This window comes from Garra rufa, chromosome 10 (genome assembly GCF_049309525.1).
Source record: "Garra rufa chromosome 10, GarRuf1.0, whole genome shotgun sequence".
NCBI classification, from domain to species: Eukaryota; Metazoa; Chordata; class Actinopteri; order Cypriniformes; family Cyprinidae; genus Garra; species Garra rufa.
The window spans coordinates 47,563,388-47,585,994 of NC_133370.1; the positions used below are offsets into that span (position 1 = coordinate 47,563,388).

Consider the following 22,607-nt stretch of genomic DNA (forward strand, 5'->3'; position numbering starts at 1 on the left):
GTGCTTTAGAGTCACTTGCTTTAATAAGAGTCAATGTATAATTTATGTTTATAGTGTATATAGTGTTTTATTTGTATATTTGTTCATTCAGTTTCTTAAATACTACTGCTAAATACACCTACTGCACCTGAAAATTAAAGCACTGTTTGTCTTATTTGTATATTATGTGTATTTGCAACATAGAACTTATCTTTGTTCTTATTTTTTAATAAAGATAAAAATGACAAAGATGTTTATCTTCGCCCACTTTGGCCTAAACATCTGCCATTCTTTTTATTTTATATTTTGTTACCTTGAGGTTTTGGTTTTAAAATAGAGAAATTAGTTTAGCTGTACTGTTCCAAACCAACATGACAAAGAATTGTGATAAAATCGTGATATTTCTGAAAAAAAAAAAAAAAAAAAACCTTGATATTTTTGCCATATAGCCCAACTCTTACCCTCAGGCCATCCAAGATGTAGCTGACCTTTTTTTTTTTTTTTTTTTTTTTCAGTAGAACAATAAATATTTTAGCTGAAACTGTAGCTGCATTTCCATCACCCTTTAAATTGAGCAAATTAAAATTGTGAATTGAAAATGCGCCTAAAGGAAATGCATCAACTGTGTTAAAACTCCCATATATCACAAAAAAAGTTATGCTCACATGAGGTGGTTTTTCAGGCAATTCGAAAAAGGAATATTTTGCAAAACTGTAATGGAAATTTCTTTTTCACATTTACAGGTCACATGGCGCCTACTGAGTCTTCATAAAAATGTAATTCAATGGCTGCCGTCACCTTTGACAGTCAAAAAAAGCATATCAGACGACAACAAAATTAATTTGGTCTTATGGAGTGAAACAGTCAGCCTGTGCAAGAAACTGAACATTATTTGCAACATTATAAAACTTTCTTTCAGACAGTTTGTTTCAATTAACTGATTCAATTCATTAGTTTATTTGTGTAATCACACAATTACGTCACGAAACGTTAATTTGGCCCTTTCATTCAAGTGCTGGCTTCATGTATGTATATATCAGTTGCTTACTGGTCTTTGGTCCGAGTCAATCCGTTTCCTCAGTTTAGTGTCTGGTGGAAGAACTGGATCATAATCAGTTGTTTCATAACAGGATCTGATATGCAACTATTTTGGCTATTTCAAGTCTGACTTTCAGACATCTGAATATGAGTTTTGATTGAGTAACTTGTAGATCTGTGCTGCTCAAACCACAAACAGTAGATTTAGTGACATGATTCAGCTACTTCACCAAAAAGAACCAGTTTAAAAGAATGATTCATTTGTAAACCAGACATAACTATGTACTTTTTTTGTCTGTCTGTCTTTCTTGCTCTCAAATCTTCAGCTCTGTTGTAATCAGAGCTGTGCAGTCAGTGTTTTGTATGCTGACTGGAGTAAAGTTCAGCGGTTGTGCTGAGATCTGTATTCTTCAGAGTTGCATCAACAGCTGTTTATCTGTTACCTTTGACCCAGACCACCACATCTAACACCACCTGCATTTCACTAGCCAGTGTTGCCAGATTGGGTTGATGATTTCCAGCCCAAAAACTCACCAAAACCCGCCCACTTCATCAAAACCAGCCCAAAATTTTAACTGCCAAAATAATGAGACAGAATTGCATTGATAAGGACCATTTTTATCTATGATGACAAAATGAAATAAAGATCACAGGAATATAAATCAAAACAGGGAAAATGCATTCAAGGGAGTCAGAAAATATGCTTATTAAAGTGGCAATCAAGAAATTAACCAGTGACTTTAACCCTAGGAAAAACACATTTATCATGTTCAAGTCTACAGTAAACATAAGTGTAAGATATTTACAGTGCCTTGCGAAATTATTCATACCCCTTCATTTTTTCACATTTTGTTATGTTGCTGCCTTATGTTAAACTACTTTAAAAAAATAGGTTTCTAACATTTGTGCAAATTTATTAAAAATAAAAAACTGAAAAGATCCCGTTGCATAAGTATTCATACCCTTTTCTGGGACACTCGAAATTTAGCTCAGGAGCATTCATATTGCTTCTAGATGTTACTACACTTGGAGTGGAGTTAAACTGTGGTGAATTCATTTGAATGAGTCTGATTTAGAAAGGCACACACCTCTCAGAAAAGGTCTAACAGCTGAAAATGCATATCAGAGCAAAAACCAAGTCCTGAGGTCAAGATAACTGCCTGTAGTCAGTGACAGACTTACGTTAAGGCAATGATCTAGAGAAGAGTTCAGAAAAAAATCTGCTGCATTGAAGGTTGACAAGCGTTATCCATAATGGAAGATGATTGGAACAACTAGGACTCTAGAAAATGTCTGCCAGCCCCCATCCAAGCTGACAGAGTTTGAGAGCTGAAAAGATGAGGCAAAGAATGGCAGATAATTGCCAAATGCAGATGTGCAAAGCTTGTCACATCAGACCCAAAAAGACTTGAGGCTGTAAAGGTGCTTCAACTATGTACTGAGTTAAGGGTATGAATACTTATGCAATGTACTTATTTCAGTGTTTTATTTTTAATGAATTTTAAAAAAAAAATTGCAAATCTGTTTTTTGCGTTGTCATTATTATGGTGTATGGAGTGTAAATTTTACAAATGTGAAAAAAATGAAGGGGTGTGAATAATTTCGCAAGGCAAGACTTTGCCATCGCAATCACTTAAATAAAATCAATGAATGAATGAATATAGAGCTGCACATTCAAAATCTTGCCCGTTATAGCACCAAAACCCTGTCACTCAGGAGTCATCACATCTTAGCAACATAAAAGATGGTAAATTGATTGACAGGTCTCTGTTGTTAAGGAAAAATGAGATGAGGACTGCACTACACATTATTTTACTGTGATACTCTGAACTGTAACATATTAAAATAACATGACTAAGATAAAAGCAAAGCTGATTGTTTTGTTTTTTTAGTCTACCCGCCCAATGCGTTATTCTCCGGTCCAAGCCGATCAAAAGAAGCCCAATTGGGCGGCAACCCACCCAATCTGGCAACACTGTCACTAGCAGGCCCAGGTGTGACATTGCAGTTTTTCTACTCTCTCCTTCTCCCATTGAAACACTGTTAAAATGTTATAAATCTGCTTACCGATGCCAACCGCTTCACTTATCAGTTCATGCGTTCCCTGGGAATCAGACTCATGGCCACAGCAATACTAGTGTTATTCTCTACTGTTTGACAAAAATAAAATCAGTATCCCTCATGCATTCCATGCCACAGAATGCGAGCGGTCCTGGCATGGAATGCATTTGAATATGTGACATAATGGCAGAAAGCCATGAGTGACTCATGTGACAGGGAAGGTCATCATGTCAGCCTCAGGCTCAAACAGACAAACAACTCTGATTCCTCACGGCGCCCTCTTCTGGTCAACAGAAAACCAGTCGTTACGATATTCATCCGTAGACTCTTCATACATCAACATGGTTTGGATTAGAGGTATTTGTAGTCATTAGCTCTATCACAACAATAAAACTCTATTGCATGTCCTCATTTAGCAGGTTAAGAGTGTGTGAGGCGCTGCTGAGCTGTGGGAACGTGGGGGATTTAAATCAGATGGGTTAAGAAGCTCAAGGTTCTCACTCTCTCTTTTTGGCTTTGTTCCAAAACCTGGTAAGCAGCCTTCGTAGGCAGCATTTTGTAGGCGTGAATTTTTCCGAAAGGAAGAGAAATGAGGTTTCACTTGAGGCATATATTAGGGTTTTTAAATGATCAAAAATACAGTAAAACAATAATACTGTGAAACAATTTGAAATAACTGGTTTCTATTCGAATATATTTAAAAATGATTTTGCACAAAGTACTCAAACTTGTAGCTCTTTCTGACAGTTTATTAGTCTCTGCCCACTGATTCAGTGATTTTTTTTATATCTCATACTGTATGTGGACCCTGGACCACAAAACCAGTCTTAAAAATACATTGTATGGGTCAAAATGATACATTTTTCTTTTATGCCAAAAATGATTAGGTTATTAAGGTCGTATTCCATGAAGATATTTTGTACATTTCCTACCGTAAATATATCAAAACTTAAGTTTTGATTAGTAATATGCATTGCTAAGAACTTTTTGCACCCTCAGATTCTAGATTTATTTAAATAGTTGTATCTTGACCAAATATTGTCCTACCCTAACCAACCATAAATCAATGGAAAGCGTATTTATTCAGCTTTCATTCATTTCAATTTCAAATAATTGACCCTTATGACTGGTTTTGTGGTCCAGAGTCACACATGGTTGCAGTGAGTGCATTGGTTACTGATTTCTGTTATTTTATTGAGCTTTATTGGTTACACATTTATTTATAGCAGTTTTGATTTCCCACCCCCAGTGAATAATACTCATGGCATACACACTTACCCCTTTACAAAATTACACATTTCCAAGAGTGATGTTAAATCAGTAAGCTTCCTTCACTTCACTTGTGTTTTACTATTATTAATTTATTTCCTAGTTTTTCTTTTTTGCGTTTGCATCCTTTGTAGATTACATTAAGCCATCTGCTTTATAGTCAGACTTTCCATAAACCTGTTTTATTTTCACAAAATGGTATGCCTTCACTAGAAGCAAAAATGCAACCATTACAGTTTTTTCTTTCTTTTTCGCACTGAAAGTGGTACTCGAGGCTCACTCAGTGAAACCATTAACTCCTCTACCAAATCCTCTTACCAAATCTGCAAAACCACAAGCACATTATCTGCTTTAGCCTCGGTTTGCAAAAACAAAACAAACTGTTTGCTGAACACTTAAGCACGGTTCTCTACATTAGATAAACTATTCAAAAAGAGCATCTCTTGTATTTTGCTTGAAAACACAATCTGTTCACTTAGAAATAAGTTTTATAAACAGATTTCTAAAAGTATTTCAGTCATACTCATACAACACTGCCATAGAAAAAGGTGTTCGGTAAAGTCATATAATGTCAATGCATCACTTTTCCACATTGACATCTATTCAAATTGTTCATATTTCAGGTATTTTAAGCTTAATTCTCCTAACCGACTTTCAGCTTGGCAAAGCAGTTCATTTCACATTCAAAATGGACCACAACTACCAAAACACTTTATTTAGGTCTCAAATAAACTCATTCTTCCAGAACACTAGCAAAGGTTGACAGCCGACAAACACACTTTGTCACCCACAAAACAATGGCCTAAAAAACACTAACAACATGTAGCATTACACACTGTTTTCTGGTGTAAAACAAGGACACATCTCATGATGCAGAATTCGTCAATATTTTATGTCATTTATTTATTTTAATTTTTTTGCACTAAGTAATTCCAAAATACAAGAATTTGTACACACACCATCCACTGATACAGATACAATAGTAATGCTAATCTACTCGCATTTTTAGATTTGAAATATGTTTCAATACAATATTGCTGTTGAATGTTGCTGTCTTATTCAGTTTTGCATTATGTTATTGTTTTGAACATAAGTTTAACAGTTTTGAAAACAGTATGTAAGCACGTGCAAAATGTCCTGTACGTACACAGATTTTTGGCAGTTGTTGAGTCTGTGTGAGAAAAGAATTCATGAAATTTGAGAGATGCAGTCATTGAATGCATTTTGTGCCAAAACAATGGTAATTGATCCTCAGTTTAGCCCACATAGACTTCTATTGTGCTCACTGTGTGAAGAGTTTTGCAAAAGTGACCTAAGTATTGAGAAATGTGTCCTAGCGTCTGTAAAAAAAAAACTGTAATATACTTGTATGTGACATTCAAAGCTGCTAATTTCTTTAAAAAAGAACTTACAGTTTCACTGTTATATCAATATATCTTTTGTTACATGATTTTTTTGTGAAATGTTTGGCTTGAAAAAAATGTGATTGTGCCTTAACTTTTATTTTAAAGGGATGGTTCGGAGTAGATTTGACTTCATTGCTATGCACTCCGAAGCCCATGTAAATACCCCATCCGAAGTTTTTTTTTTTACCTTAGTCAAACATTGAGGGAGATATCAGAGTTTTTCGAATGGCTTGCTACAGCCGTAAATGGAACATCTGATGTATCTCGTAAATTGCACCACTAAACGTGCACGTAATCTTACCAAATTTCTACAGTAGTGTAAATAGGGTATAAGCTTTTATCCCAGTACTTATGTTATTATATTATATATTATATTAAATGTCTGTAACAAAAAAATAATGATGCTTATGTGGTTAAAAAGACTGTTTGAGTTGCTTTCTGAAACAGAAGTAAGAATGCATATTTTAATGTCTTCAATAACTTTTCACATCCCTAATGATGACCATTCAAAAATTGGGAAAAAAGCACTTTTTACGTTTTTCTCCAAAGTTCGCATGCTTGTAACTTAAGAGGTATTAAAGATATTTTAATGCCCTTTAACATATTGGGTCCTTTTGGCATCTTTATTTTTAATACCTTGAGATTTGGTTCCAGACATATTGGAACTTCAGTATAGCTCCAGACGTAAATCGGTAAAGTGTACACATTTTCAGTGGTCAAAAACCAAATGTAGGTCCATTTAAGTACATTTTAAAGATTTACTCCTGGAGCCATATTGAAATTCCAATATCTCTAATGAAATCTCTTAGGGCATTAAAAATAAAGATGCCAAAAGGAACGTTTATTAAGACCTAATATCTAAAAGGGCATTCAAATATTGTTAATACTTTTTGAGTTACAGACATGCAAACTTTGGAGAAAAACTTGAAAAGTGCTGTTTCCCCATTTTTGAATGGTCACCATTGGCACATAACGCAACAAAGCTTGCTAAAGTCAACAGATTTTACTAATATAACAACCAATCTCTGTGTAAAAATAACATTATGATGCTGCCATCTTTCTGAAATCATCTTTAACCACCTGTAACTTGACTCTGAATCTAAGGTGAAAATTGTGATTTTGACCTCCCTCTACAAAATACTGGATTGCTCAGTAATTATTCATCCATGACATTTAATATTTTGGCTTTCATCACTGTACATGTCTATCTTTCCTCAGAATAAATATTAGCAAAATCCAAAATTTGAAATGTAGTTGATTTGACACTATATTAATTCTTGACGTTTTGAAAAAGTTCTATTTCCTAAGTGAAATGTTATTTTTACAGCTAGTTTTTGGATGTTCTGATGTGTTAGTAATACAGCCCCTGCTCTTTATCATGTAGCTGAAAAAGCAGAGTGGTTTCCCTGTCAGCTTCTGGACGGTGATTTCAGCCTGAGCTCTGTCTTTGAACACAGAGAATGATTCAGTTCCTTTGGGAAGTGCTGCTCATTGATATTCTAGGCTTTTCTGAAGGATTGTGCAGTCGTTGTGTTCACGCCGGAGTCCTGTCACCTTGGAAAGCTCAAACCCAGATCGTTCACCCGTGTCGGGCCCCGCTGTATGTTCTGCGGTTTTGCCATCATTTGATATTGCAGTACTAGTCTGTCACTGAAGACCACCCGCGCTGTCTGCCATGTGCTTCTGCGTTATGAATACTAATGAGTCAGTGAATTAATTGCAGACAGATGACAGGACAGACGCCTTTGAGTTAGGCACATGCATGAATGACATCTTTCGAAAGTCCCATATGTGAATAAAAAAACTCTAAACAGTATCTGTTGAACATTAAAAACAGGAAAAGACTGAACCAATACTAATAAACATTCTTTGAAATGCTTAAATAATGTGACCCTGGACCACAAAACCAGTCTTAAGTAGCAGTGATATATTTGTAGCAATAGCCAACAATACATTGTATGGGTTAAAATGATTGATTTTTCTTTTATGCCAAAAACCATTAGGATTAATTAAGTATAGATCATGTTGCAAGAAGATATTTTGTTAATTTCCTATTGTTTTGATTAGTAATATGCATTGCAAACCATACATCAATTGAAAGGGTATTTATGATGTGTATATATCTTTTTTTTTTTTTATTGACCCTTGTGACTGGTTTTGTGGTCCAAGGTCACACATTACATTTGTATATAAAAAGTTAATGTATAAAATCTTTTAATGTGCATTAAAAAATGTTTAAATTGGGATCTTGTGATTAATGCAAGAATATATTCTATTGTAAAAATATCAAAACTTAATTTTTTAATAAGTAATATGCATTGCTAAGAACTTCATTTGGGCAACTTCAAAGGCAATTTTCTCAATATTTGGATTTGCATCCTCAGATTCCAGATTTTCAAATAGTTGTATCTCAGTCAAATATGGTCCTATCTTGACAAACCATACATCAATGGAAAGCTTATGATGTATAAATCTCAATTTTTATGACTTTTTTTTGGGGGGGGGGGGTCCAGGTTCAAATAACATTTGTATATAAAAAGTTTTTTAATGTACATACATTTCAATCAAAACTTAATTTTTGATTAGTAATATGCATCGGTAAGAACTTCATTTGGACAACTTTAAAGGCGATTTTCTCAATTTTTTATTTTATTTTTTAGAACCCTTAGATTGCAGATTTTCAAATAGTTGTATCTCGGCCAAATATTGTCCTATCCTGACAAACCATACATCAATGGGAAGCTTATTTTTTCAGCTTTCAGATTATGTATAAACCTCGCTTTTAAAAAAAAATTACCCTTATGACTGGTTTTGTGGTCCAGGTTCACATATAAAATTTGTATATAAAAAGTTTATGTATAAAATCTTTTAATGTACATAATTGGGATCTTGTGACAAGAATGTATTCTATTCTAAATATATAAAAACTTAATGTTTGATTAGTAATATGCATTGCTAAGAAGTTCATTTGGACAACTTTAAAGGTGATTTTCTATATATATATATATATTATGGCATGCCGTTCAGGAAATAATTATATTTATAATGCAAAGTTTGTATATATGGAACGAAAGTCAGAATATATAAAATGAATGTCTGAATATATGGAATGAATGTCTGAATATATGGAATGAAAGTCTGAAAAAATGTGTTTTGTGGTCCAGTATCTAATTGCATTTTACAATAAAAATTGTATCATTTTCCCATTACAACACCAGTTTATAAAAGCTAGTTTACATTATCTGTAGAAAATCACTCTTAATTGATGCAGTTATTAAGAGCTGTCTGTTAACTGACTCCTGTTGGATGTGTTTTCTTGTCTGCAGGGATAGAGCTGTGTCTGCCAGGATGGCGTTTCTCCATGACCATGGTGGCAAACTTTGTGGTGCTGGCGGGGCAGTTGCTCATGCCGGGACTGGCGGTGCTCTGCCGCGACTGGCAGATTCTGCAAATTGTTGTTATCTGCCCTCTCTTACTCATTCTGTCCTATATCTGGTGAGTAACTGTGCCATGGCTATTCAAGAATATGTTTGTGTTTGGCTGTTCTTAAAACCGAAATTTGTCTTGTTTGCAGTGACCGTGAGTTTACCGTTTAAAGTGCACTCAAGATTTCAGCTGCTGATAAAAAGGCACACTGTTTCCACACTGTATTACGCAGCATAATCATTTCAGCTGTGCAGATCATGCAGAAAGTTGTTTACCAATCAAATAAGCACATCAGATGGATTATATAACACAAGGCTTTTATAGTAGTCTGGAGTAATGACTGCTGAGAATGGGCTTTGCATCACAGATAAACTTAAACTGACCAAAAATAGAATACTTCAACCAATAAGAATCCTAAATTTAATTAAATTTTTTTACTGAAAAGCCAACGTTTTCGGTACTGAACCATTGTGAGAATCCACTATTTACCATCAAGCATGATTAATATATTCTATAAACGAAATTAGGTTAGCATAATAATGCAAGAAAAGTAAAAATAAAACGGCTTTATAAAACTTCTGAATAAAGACTTTTCATTCTCATCTTATGTCACTATGCAAATGAACTTTTATGATTTTATGATCAGATCACTATTATCAAGTAACTAGTAAAGTAATGCATTGCTTTTACATTTACAAGAAAATACCAGAGTTACTTTTTCACTTAAGTAACAATTTACTTATTGTCAATTATTGTCTGACCTCTGTCCTGTGTTCACTTTTGGTTGCCAAAAATCTAACTATTGGCTTTTCTGTTATTAAAAATAGATAAGCAAGCCCAGCCCAGGTGACAAAAAGTAACATAATGCATTACTTTTCACAAAAAGTAACTAATGCATTTAGTTACTTTTTTATGGAGTAATGCAATATTGTAATGCATTACTTTTAAAAGTTACTTTTCTCAACACTGCTAACTAATGGTAGATATAATAAGATGAATGCTCTGACAATAAGATGTATGAAATAAATTAGAGAATAAGAAGGTTTTACAGTAATTTCACATTTATTCATGATCAAATTGTTTTACCAGGTGGCGTTTAGGTCATTCTTACACATAGAAATTTATGGAAAAGTGCACTATCATGCCTTCCTCTCAAACTACTATGAATGAATAATTATTTTATATTACATTCTTGTATTATCTCAAGATCCCAATTAAAACATTTTCAAGTGCATTAAAAGATTTTATACATAAACCTTTATATACAATGCTATATGTGACCTTGGACCACAAAACCAGTCATAAAGTTCTTTTGTTGAGATTTATACATTATCTGCTTTAATAGGCTCTTAATAAGCTTTCCATTGATGTATGGGTTTGTTAGGATAGGACAATATTTGAAAATCTGGAATCTGATGGTGCAAAAAAATCTAAATATTGATAAAATCACCTGTAAACTTGTTCAAATGAAGCTTTTAGCAATATATATCACTTATCAAAAGTTTTATATAATTACGGAAGGAAATTAAATTTTACATAATAAATATTGAGCAAATCGCCTTTGAAGTTGTCCAAATGAAGTTCTAAGCAATGCGTATTACTAATCAAAAATTAAGTTCTTAATCGATTTTAAGCGATTAATCGATTTAAAATGAAGGTTTATGTTTGCATACTATGTGTGTGTACTGCGTATATTTATCATGCAAATATAAATACACACACGTACATGTATATATTAAGGAAAAATGTTAGATTTATATGTTAAATATTTATATTTATTAGGGCTGGGAAACGATTAATCGCGATTAATCGCATCCAAAATAAAAGTTTATGATTGCATACTGTATGTGTGTGTACTGTGTGTATATATAATGTATGTATAAATACACACACAAACATGTATATTAAAGAAAACTGAAAATAAAAATTAAATTAAAATAAATAAAACATTTATAATTCTATATATAATCTAAATTAAATACAAATATAACTATCCACACATATAAGTATTTTTTAAAGGCTTTACATGTATGTGTGTGTATTTATATATACATAATAAATATACACAGTAAACACACATTTAGTATGTTAACATAAACTTTTATTTTGGATGCGATTAATCGCGATTAATCGTGTCCCAGCCCTAATATTTATATATAATATAAATATATACAAGTGTTTACATACAATACATACAAATAATTTTTAAAAATATATACATGTGTGTATTTATCGATTAATCAAACAATTAATCGTGACTAATTGTTCTGCAGCTCTAAACGAAATAAGTTGCACAAATAACAAAAAAGTACATAAATACTACATAAAAATCACTACATATTACACTACAATACATTCTGGTGAAACGTTTGTCTATTTACATTACAAACTTTATTCTTTAAACTTGTATCAATTTTGTAACAGTTGCGTTCACTGTTTTTAGTTCTTTACTAAGCAGCTTTCAATGGTAATGCTTTTTTTTCTGCTAAGTGTTTGTCCCATAATAGATTAGTCAAAATAGATATGATATGATATTGTAAAATATATCTGCATTTCATTTCATCAGGATTTTCCCGGAGTCTCTGCGCTGGCTGCTTGCAACGCAGCAGTACAATCGCTCCAAATGGATCATGGAGCGCGTCGCCAAAAAGAACAACATCAATCTGGAGGAGGACGCAGAGGAGATCATGACAGGTGTGCAACCAAAGTGAAACGAACATTGGACTTTTATAAGGTCCATAATGTGAAAAAATGTGATCAGGTTTAGAACTAGTGATCCCAACAGCTTACAGCTCCAATATAATAACCATCTGCTTAAGATAAGATATAAAATGTGAAAAATGCATGATGGAAAAACATCTGAATCAAATTGCAAAACACCATTTACCAGTCAGAGAAAACAATTGCAACCGACCTCCCATGAATATGAAACATAAATTAATCCATGTAGGATTCTTTCTAGATTTAGACACTCCCATGCTGTTACCACTTTAAATTCTATGGCCGAGTCATTCAGCTCATGTTTAATTTGCCAAATAATTTTAAAATGTTTTAGGCCATTCAAAGAAATAGAAAAGGTAGACAGATGACTCTGTCTTATTTTCCTGAAATGAGACCGCGAGTGGATGGCCTTGTTTGCATTGCAATAAACATCTACGCTGCAAAAAAATGCTTTTCTTAGTGAGATTTTTTGTCCAAAATATCTACAAATTCTTAAATCAAGAAGGATTTTCTAGACGAGTAAAAAGGATTTTCTTGTTTTCAGAAAAAACAAGCGAGTTTTGGCTTAGAACAAGCAAAATAATCTGCCAATGCGGTAAGCAAAAAAAATCTAATTTCAAACAGAAAACAAGATTATTTTTCTCACACCATTGGCAGATTATTTTGCTTGTTTCCAGCAAAAACACACTTGATTTTGATTTGTTTTGAAGAATTTGTAGATATTTGGGCTGGAAACAAGACAAAAAAATCCAAGTAAAGAAATGCATTTTTGCAGTGTATTTCTACGCATAACATATACTTGTATACACTGCAAAAAATGCTTTTCTTACTTAGATTTTTTGTCTTGTTTCCAGCCACAATATCTGAAAATTCTTAAATGAAGATGGATTTTCTAGACGAGTAAAAATTATTTTCTTGTTTTAAGAAAAAACAAGCCAAAATTAAGTGATTTTTTGCTTAGAAAAAGCAACATAATCTGCCAATGGGGTAAGAAAAAAAATCTTATTTCAAACAGAAAACAAGATTATTTTTCTTACCCCATTGGCAGATTATTTTGCCTGTTTCAAGCAAAAACACACTTAATTTTGACTTTTTTTTCTGAAAACAAGACAATCATTTTTACTCGTCTAGAAAATGCTTCTTGTTTTAAGAATTTTTAGATATTTTGGATGGAAACAAGACAAAAAATCTAAGTAAGAAAAGCATTTTTTGCAGTGTAAGACAATGGCTTGAAAGGCACTTGTTGAATGCATTGCTTCTCTTATTAGAGAAAAATAAGTTGCCCAATTGCCTGTAGGCTGCACAAATTAGTATAAATTAAACTGGATTTTTAAAATCATTATATAATAATAGCGAAATTCCCTGTGATTCTCGGCGAAGTGCGAAGACTTGACAATTGTTAACACATAGGCCATTTATGCCTAACTAATTCACCATTATTTACATTCTCCCTCATGTTGTTCAACACTGGTATGACTTCTGTGAAACACGAAACCGGTTTTGCTAATCAGATGTATATCCCGTATCTACAATTTACAAGACCTGAGTCACTGTCAGACGGAGACGTGCACAACCTAAAGTCAACCTTTAGTCATGTTCTTGACTCTAGCTGCAGGCAATGCAAACATTTCAGGAGCAAAGTGCCCTACAATGGCAAAACCTAGTAACTGCACCTTGATTTTTGTCATAAAGCATGTGAAAGCTGCAACCACTGATTGCATTATTTGTCCAACTCTCAACACTTCAAAACAGTTTTGGTTAAATGAGTGCATCATTTAACTTTTTATAAAAACGAGTGGCATGCAAAGTCAGCATAAAATAAAAATGTACCCTATTTGTTTTCTTAATGCATGTTAATGGTCTTATTTGTATGCAGTTAAATTCATGCATATTTTAAGTGATATGACCTTATTGTCTTTTGATCGAAATGTCATTACTTGATCTTCCTGTGACATTTGCCAGACCATGGTACAGCTAAGCCAATTTCACTCAGTGCTTACGTTTTTATGGTCTTATAAGCAACAATGAATAAAACCGTCACAGTAAGGTAGTAAACTTCCTTCTCATGCCTGCTTTTAAGACGTTAGAGCACATTAATGCATATCCTGTGAGATACTGGCCTGTTAAGCGTGTTTGATCCATGCATTGGTAATAATTGATAATTAATATAAAGTATAATGCACAGCTGCAATTGCAATTTATATAATAAACGCTTTCTCCTCAAGAATGTGGAATTTGAATGTGAAAAAACAAACTTCTTGTCAAAATGATTGCAGTCAATGTAATTCCGTTTGTTATCCCATACACCTACAGTGATTTTTTTCTCAAATGTTTAAGCTGTTTGTTTCTCTGTTTTCTGCATTGATTTTAGAGCTGAACCAAGCCTTGCCAAAGCAATCCAAGAAGACGTGCATTGTGAAGATGGTTGGCACAAGGAACCTGTGGAAGAATATAGTAGTGCTCTGCGTCAACTCGTAAATATCTTTATATTATGCATCTGTCGTGACTGCGAGATAGGATGTTTATTAATTATTAAAAACATTCTTCTGATATTAAAGAGGCAGTTTGCCCAAAAATGTAAGTTCTGCCATTTGTTCACCCTCATTTCCAAAACCAAAACTTGGAAAAAGGTCATAAAGGCATCATAAAATGATTTCTTATGAACCGAGCTATTTAATTACGGTCTTGTAAAGAGATATGCTTATATGATAAACACCCTTCATTAACTCTCTTAATGCATTCAAGTCTGTTTAAGCCCAGAAAAGACACATACAAAATAAAAAATTAAAAAATTAAATGCACATTATTTTTGCAGGTTTAGTAAAAAAAAAAATCATCTAAAAATGCTTTGCTTCGTTTCTTATTCGGGTCATTTTGGACCCGTGTATGTATGGTGTACCATTAGGTGTAAAAAATACTTTCTGTAAAATTATATATTAAGTTTTATTAGTCTAAAAAACTATCACTATTGCATATTCATTTTTTCTTCTTTTTTTTTTTTTTGGTGTTGACCCAAAAAAGTAAGTTCTGCCATCACCCTCAATTTTAAAACCAAAACTTAGAAAATCTAAAAAGGTCATAAAGGCATTATAAAATGATTCCTTATGAACTGAGCTATTGAATTAAAGTACTTTATACGATAAACAGTTTTTATTAACCCTCTTAATGCATTCAGGTCCGTTTTGGCCCAGAAAAGACAAAATTTCTTAAAAAAAAAAAAAAAATTGCATAGCTTTTAGCAAGGGGAAAAAACGTATATACTAAGATCCTAAAAATACACATTATGTATTTGTTTAGATTAAAAAAAAAAAAATTTGATTATGAAAAAAAAAAAAGCTTTGTGAAGCTTTGTTTCATGTTCGGGTAATTTTGGACAGATTTTGGTGTACTATTAAGTGTCAAAATACTTAAATTATCTATGAATTATTTATTAGGGTTAAAAAAAAAACTGCTATTGCATCTTATTATTATTTTGTTTTTGGTGCGTTTCAGGTTAGGGATAGCCTATATGACCGAAATCTTATTTTACTCTATGAGAAATATCATTTTTACGATAGCTATTTTTATTTTAGCTTATTTTTTGTTGTCAAAAATAGGAACAAAGAAGCAAATTACCATCAAGATACAATACAAAAGAACAAAAATACAAATATATATAAAACAAAAATAACAAAAATATAAATGTTGTAAGAAATATTACAAAAAATATAGTGTATAACTAAAACACTGCATAGTATGAACCAACTATGAATTGATTCTTATTAAAGCTACAAAAGTGAAGAGCAGTGAGTGATTTTCTCTTTTTCTTTGATTGTTTTTAGTAAAAACAAGTCAAAATTAGGTGAGTTTTTGCTTAAAACAAGCAAAATAATCTGCCAATTGGGTAAGAAAAATAATCTAGTTGTCTGCTTGAAATAAGATTTTTTTTTCTTACCCCATTGGCAGATTATTTTGCTTGTTTTAAGCAAAAACTCACTTAATTTTGACTTGTTTTTACTAAAAACAAGATATTAATTTTTACTTGTCTAGAAAATCCTTCCTGATTCAAGATTTTTTAGATGTTTTGGCTGGAAACAAGACAAAAAATCTACGTAAGAAAAGCATTTTTTTGCAGTGTGTGTCTTTTCTTCGCTCAGAGTTGCTCTTAGATTGGTCCTGAATCACGCTTAAGCTAAGACTCCTAGCTAAATTAGGAGCTTTTTGAGAGGATTCTTAGAAGCATTATGCATTGTGAGGGTTAATTCTTTACTTGTGTTTTGAAGATGAAGTCTTTTAGGTTTGGAAAGGCATGAGGGTGTGTAAATGATGGCAGAATCATTCGAGGGTGAACTGTTCCTTAACTCTGTCATCCATAAACCTCTCTTTGTCTTTCAGACTGACAGGTTACGGCATACACCACTGCTTTGCACGCAGCCTGACGGAGGACCCGATGAACAACATGTTCCCTAATTTCTATGCCAAATACTACATCATGGGGGGCATTGCTGTGGTATCATGTGTGGCGCTCTGCCCTGCCGTGGGCGTGATGGGCCGACGAGGAGGACTCCTCATGTTCATGATCATCACAGCCCTGGCGTCTCTCCTTCAGCTCGGCCTGCTAAACTGTGAGAGAACGCACAAAACACGAATGACCGAATCAAACGCAATCACTGTCAAGGGGAAACAGCATGAAAACCATGAGCTGAAGTAGGGGTGGGCGATTTGGCAAAAATATCATATCACGATTTTGTACAGAAATATCATGATTCTTCGTCATGTTTTCTGAGCAGTACAGCCAAACTAATTTGCCTATTTTAAAACCAAAGCCTTACAAGGTGACAAAATATAAAAGAAAAAGAATGGCAGATGTTTAGTTGGCGAAGATAAAAATATTTGTCATTTTTATCTTATTAAAAAATAATGACAAAGATAGGTTACGTGTTACAAATACACATAATATACCAATAAAACAAATTTCTCAGGTACAATTGGTGTATTTAGTAGTAGCATTTAAGAAATGGAATTAACAAATATAAAAAGAAAACACTATATACACTTTAAACATGAGTTATACATTAACTCTTATTAAAGCAACTGTGTTAAAGTGAGTGATTTTCCTTTGACTGAAAAAAATGCTTTTCTTACTTAGATTTTTTTGTCTTGTTTCCAGCCCAAATATCTCAAAATTCTCGAATCAGGAAGGATTTTGTAGACAAGTAAAAATTTGTGTCTTGTTTTTAGTAAAAACAAGTCCAAATTAGGTGAGTTTTTGCTTAAAACAAGCTAAATAATCTGCCAATGGGGTAAGAAAAATAATCTAGTTGTCTGCTTGAAATAAGATAATTTTTCTTACCCCATTGGCAGATTATTTTGCTTGTTTTAAGCAAAAACTCACCTAATTTTGACTTGTTTTTACTTAAAACAAGATCATTTTGACTTGTCTAGAAAATCCTTCCTGATTCAAGATTTTTTTGATATTTTGGCTGGAAACGAGACAAAATCCAAGTAAGAAAAGCATTTTTTGCAGTGTTGTGTTTTGTTTTTTATTAGCCTACTGTCGCCCAAAAATGACAATTCTGTCATCATTTACTATATTTACTAAACATAAAACATATTGAACATAAAACTTATTTTGAAGAATGTAGGTAATCAAACGGTTGCTGGTCTCCAGTTACTTCCATAGTATTTGATTTATTGGTAACACTTTTTCACTATTAACTATGACTTATTTGCATGCATATTACTAGAATATTGGCCATTTAATAGTACTAATTAAGCACATATTAATGCCTTATTCTACATGACCTTATTCTACATCCCTAATCCTACCCAATACCTAAACCTAACTATTACTAACTATTAATAAGCAGCAAATTAGGAATTTATTGAAGGAAAAGTCGTAATTAATAGTCAATAAGTGTTACCTATTCTAAAGTGTTACAGATTTATTTTTTCCCACTATCAAAGTCAGTGGGGACCAGCTACTGTACTGTTATCCACATTCTTCTTTTGTGTTCAGCACTAGAAAAAAATGAATGCATCTAATATACAAGCGCATATCTGTTTTTCTCTCAACTGATTCTCTCATTGTGTGTTTTTGACGGTATTAGTGAACCAGACAAAGATAGCTTAGTCCAGTAATCAGCCGCTGTTTGACAGGCTTTCAGCACGAAATAACATTATTTAACCGTCAAGGCTTTAAAGCACATGCAAATGTACTTTTGTAAATGCGAATAAGTGCAGTGTCCCATGAGTGAATGTATGTCGTGTTGTACATACATCTTAAATCTAAAAGGATTTTCTAGACAAGTAAAAATTATTGTTTTGGCTTAGAACAAGCAAAATAATCTGCCAATGGGGTAAGATAAATAATCTTATTTCAAACAGACAACTAGATTATTTTTCTTAACCCATTGGCAGATTATTTTGCTTGTTCTAAGCAAAAACTCACCTAATTTTGACTTGTTTTTACTAAAAACAAGACACAAATTTTTACTTGTCTAGAAAATCCTTCCTGATTTAAGAATTTTTAGATGTTTTGGCTGGAAACAAGACAAAAAAATCTAAGTAAGAAAAGCATTTTTTGCAGTGTACGATATTTTTTCATAAGCAGATCGTGGCTGAAGATGGATGTTTTACCTGCTAAAAAGTCCACCAAAGTTTTGCTAATGTTGATATTTTAGCAGCCTTCAAACCTTTGTGTATCAAATTTGACACAGTCAGCTTTATAGGGTTAAGCAGGTCACTCGCTATTACGTCTGTCTGGTGTGCATGTAAACACTGTGAATGCATCACAAGGTCAAAAGCTGATCATTGATTTGCATGCCATGCACATTACTACAGCACTTTAATATCCCGAGAGGACAGGAATAAGGACACTGATGCTCACATGATGAGCAGCATGGGGCTGTAGTATGTCTGTAGTGAGTTTATACTACACACATGCATTGTTTATAGAATACACCTTTATAATAGTCGCTATTTACAGTAAGTTCTTCATCAACTATAGTACCTGCTTTGACAGTATGTGATTTTGGACACAGAAAAGCTGAGCAGGTTTATCATTAGGAATTTTTGCTTTGGAAATGCCTCCCTTGACAGTTCAAATTTCTTTTTAGTACTAATAAGCTGGTAAACCAGTTCTAGCCTGCCAGACGTAATATATTAAAGGTTTTTCAATTAAATCTAAAAAAAAACTTTAGTCAAGCACAGAGAAACAAACATAAACACATGATGGAAGGGTTAAATTGGATTTCATCCCTGATTAAGTTTACATTTTAAAAGCACACATGTATGTATTTTATTACTAGCAATGAGTAGCAAACTACTTAAGTTTCTCATTTGTTGTTTGTTTGTTTTTTTCCCCCCACTATGTGATCTGTCCGTGATGAATGCAGTGTTGGGGAAGTACAGTGTTCACCTCAATATTGGTAAAGTATAAACACTCTTTCTAACTAATTCTTCCAATGTTAAAATATCACCTATGCTAGTTTAATAGGCACTTTCAGGAAACTAAAAATAAGGTTTATTTCACTGTGGTGCAAAATAATCAAGTGACAGACAATAAAATCAGAAGCTATTTGCACACAAGGACACCATATATATCCATTATATATGTGCCTTTAGGCACATCATTTACACTTTTAAAACATTTCATTTATTTTTAATATAAATTAATCTAGTGTGTGAAATTCTGATACATCCATGGCAGTGTTTACATTACTAGTCAGTTTTTGAACATTAAGATGTTTAATGTTTTTTAAAGAAGTCTCTTCTGCTCACCAAGCCTGCATTTATTTGATCCAGAGTACAGCAAAAACAGTAAAATTGTGAAATATTTTTTGCTATTTAAAATAACTGCTTTCTATTGGAATATATTTTAAAATGTAATTTATTCCTGTGATTTCAAAGCTGATTTTTCAGCATCATTACTTCAGTCTTCAGTCACATGATCCTTCAGAAATCATTCTAGTATTTTGATTGGCTTCTCAAAAAACCTTTATTATTATTTTTATGTTGAAAAGTATAAAAAGTAGATTTTTTTCATGAATAGAAAATTTAGAAGAACAGCATTTTTCATCGCTTTTGATCAATTTAAAAGCATCCTTGCTAAATAAAAGTATTAATTTCTGTAATATCTCTAAGCTTTTGAATGGTATACTGTTTAATGTTTCAAAAGCTTTTTATTTCAGATAAATGCTGATCTTTGGATCTTACTATTCACCAAAGAAACTCAGCTGTTTTAAATATTGGTAATAATAATAAAAATGTTTCTTGAGCAGCAAATCAGCATATTAGAATGATTTCTGAAGGATCATGTGACACTGAAGACTGGAGTAATGATGCTAAAAAATAAATAAATTCAAATAGAAAACCAGCTATTTTAAACAGTAAAAATATTTCACAATTTTACAGTTTTTGCTGTACTTCAGATCAAATATATGCAGCCTTGGTGAGCAGAAGAAACATTTTTAAAAAACATGAAAAATCCTTTGACCGGTAGTGTACATACGTTAGGTAGAATAGAACACTTAAGATGCTTTTTCTGTGTTGCACATGCTATTTTTGTATTTTGTATTTGGTTGGCAGAAGATGCCTATGATCCTTTGGCCTTAATGTTTAATTTTAGGAGGATTCTACATCCTTCTGTTCACATATATCTACTCTAGTAGTTTAAATGATCCTGACCCCACAGGAGGTTTTTAATAGGGCAGCTGTGTTTTGTCTGCCTCATCAGCTTGCGATGATTGTGCTTTTCTCAAACTCCAAGAACTCTATGTTCTCATCTTCACACAGACAGGGAACCTTCAGGATTTTTTACATTGCATTTCCATATTTTCCTACTTGAAAACTATGACCTGCATGAATTGTGTAAATCCGTTAAAGGGAAATGTTGCATTTTCATGTACATTTCTAATCATTTATTTCATGCACGGCTAGTGAAGTGTCCAACGGCATTGCACAAGCTTGTGATGCCATCTAGTGACTATATGCAGAACACCCTTAGCATGTCAGCCAGGGTCCACAATGAACACACATGAACATCTATAGTGTATTTTATTAGTATATATGTTTTTATTTTACTGTACAATAGTATTGTTACTATAGTAATATACAATACATTGTATGGGTCAAAAGGATACATTTTTCTTTTATGCCAAATATCTTTAGGATATTAAGTAAAGATCATGTTCCATGAGGCTATTTTGTAAATTTCCTACTGCAAATATATCGAAACTTAATTTTTGATTGGTAATATGCATTGCTAAGAACTTCATTTGGACAACTTTAAAGGCATTTTCTTAATATTTAGATTTTTTTTGCACCCTCAGATTCCAGATTTTCAAATATTGTCCTATTGTGTAACAAAGCTCATTTATTCAGCTTTCAAAAAAAAAAAAAAGAAAGTACTCTTAAGATTGGTTTTGTGGTCCAGGGACACAAATTATTATTATCATTGTTGTTGATGATGTTGTCGTTATTACTAAATACTCATTTATAGTTTACAGTACAAAAGTATTACTGAAACAGTAATACATTTCTGTATTGATTTGTTTAATTTTTATAATTTAAATGTTAAAATCATCAGATCTTTGTCTGAAAAGCTAAACTTTATTTTGGACATTTATTTGGACAATCCGAAACAAAATCAATGAAGAAGAAAAAAATAGCAGAATCATCAGCAGTCTGTTGATGGAGCTTTGGAAGTGATTTCTGTTATGCTTCAATGTACTTAATTTGACATTTGAATTTATTTTTGTTTGATTTTGCCAGTTTGTATGGGCTTGTGTAATGGAGTATTAAAAAACAAATTAAAAAATTACTTTCCATTATAATTTTTAAATTTTTCCCCCTTTTAGAAATATTTCGGTAAATACAGAAAGCATTTTTTATGAGCTAAACACCATTTTAATATTGTGCTGCTTATGCGTTTTCCTTCTCGAGGAAAAAATAATAAATGACTCACCATGTTGTCTTTCTCACTTGCAGCAGAAGGCTATGGGGCGCTGAACACCAACTTTTCAAAGGCTTTCTCCATCATTGGCATGTTCTCCTCCCACGCTGTCAGCAACCTAAGCATCTTTTTTTGTGCTGAAATCACCCCTACTGTGATTAGGTGAGTCAAGCCACACGGGCAACCTTTGAAGGGTTAGTGCACCCAAAAATGAAAATTAGCCCATTATTTACTCACCCTCCAGGCATCCTAGGTTTACATGACTTCCTTCTTTCAGACGAATCCAATTGGTGTTATATTCAAAATTAGCCTGGCATTTGCAAGCTTTAGAATTTTTGAAGCTGAAGGAGAAAAAAGGATGGTTTTTCGACATACCCTAACTGTCTTGAACTGGAAAAAAATCAGTTCAGGTGACAATATGAGAATTTGAGATTTAAAAATATATTAACTGTAATTTTATTTTATTTTTTTTTAAAGATAATTTCGCTAGATAAGACCCTTCTTCCTCGGCTGGGATCGTTTGAAGGCGCATTAAAACTGCTTTTTGTACGTATAAACTCGGGGGCACCATAGAAGTTTACTATACGGAGAAAAATCCTAAAATGTTTTCCTCAAAAAAACATTTCTTTGACTGAAGTAAGAAAGACCTTGGTTGGATCTTGGTTTGTAATCTATGTTTTGTCTTGTCACTGTCACTTTGTTGCACTGTGGAGCTGCTGTCACTAAAACAAATTCCTAGTATGTGTAAACATACCTGGCAATAAAGCTCATTC

The 22,607-nt window shown here is 32.8% G+C and overlaps 1 protein-coding gene across 2 annotated transcripts in view; it reads left to right on the plus strand.

The window, feature by feature from the left end:
• The window catches only part of LOC141343979 (solute carrier family 22 member 23-like), a 43,658-nt gene that overhangs the window by 16,297 nt on the left and 4,754 nt on the right, over positions 1-22,607 (plus strand). The window contains exons 2-7 of one of the 2 annotated variants that reach the window (XM_073848688.1): positions 9,080-9,248; positions 11,746-11,873; positions 14,272-14,374; positions 16,275-16,504; positions 19,277-19,309; positions 21,870-21,996. In XM_073848688.1, coding sequence (XP_073704789.1) covers positions 9,080-9,248; positions 11,746-11,873; positions 14,272-14,374; positions 16,275-16,504; positions 19,277-19,309; positions 21,870-21,996 — 790 coding nt within the window. The remainder of the gene's footprint in view (positions 1-9,079; positions 9,249-11,745; positions 11,874-14,271; positions 14,375-16,274; positions 16,505-19,276; positions 19,310-21,869; positions 21,997-22,607) is intronic. The other variant, XM_073848689.1, reaches the window with a different exon arrangement.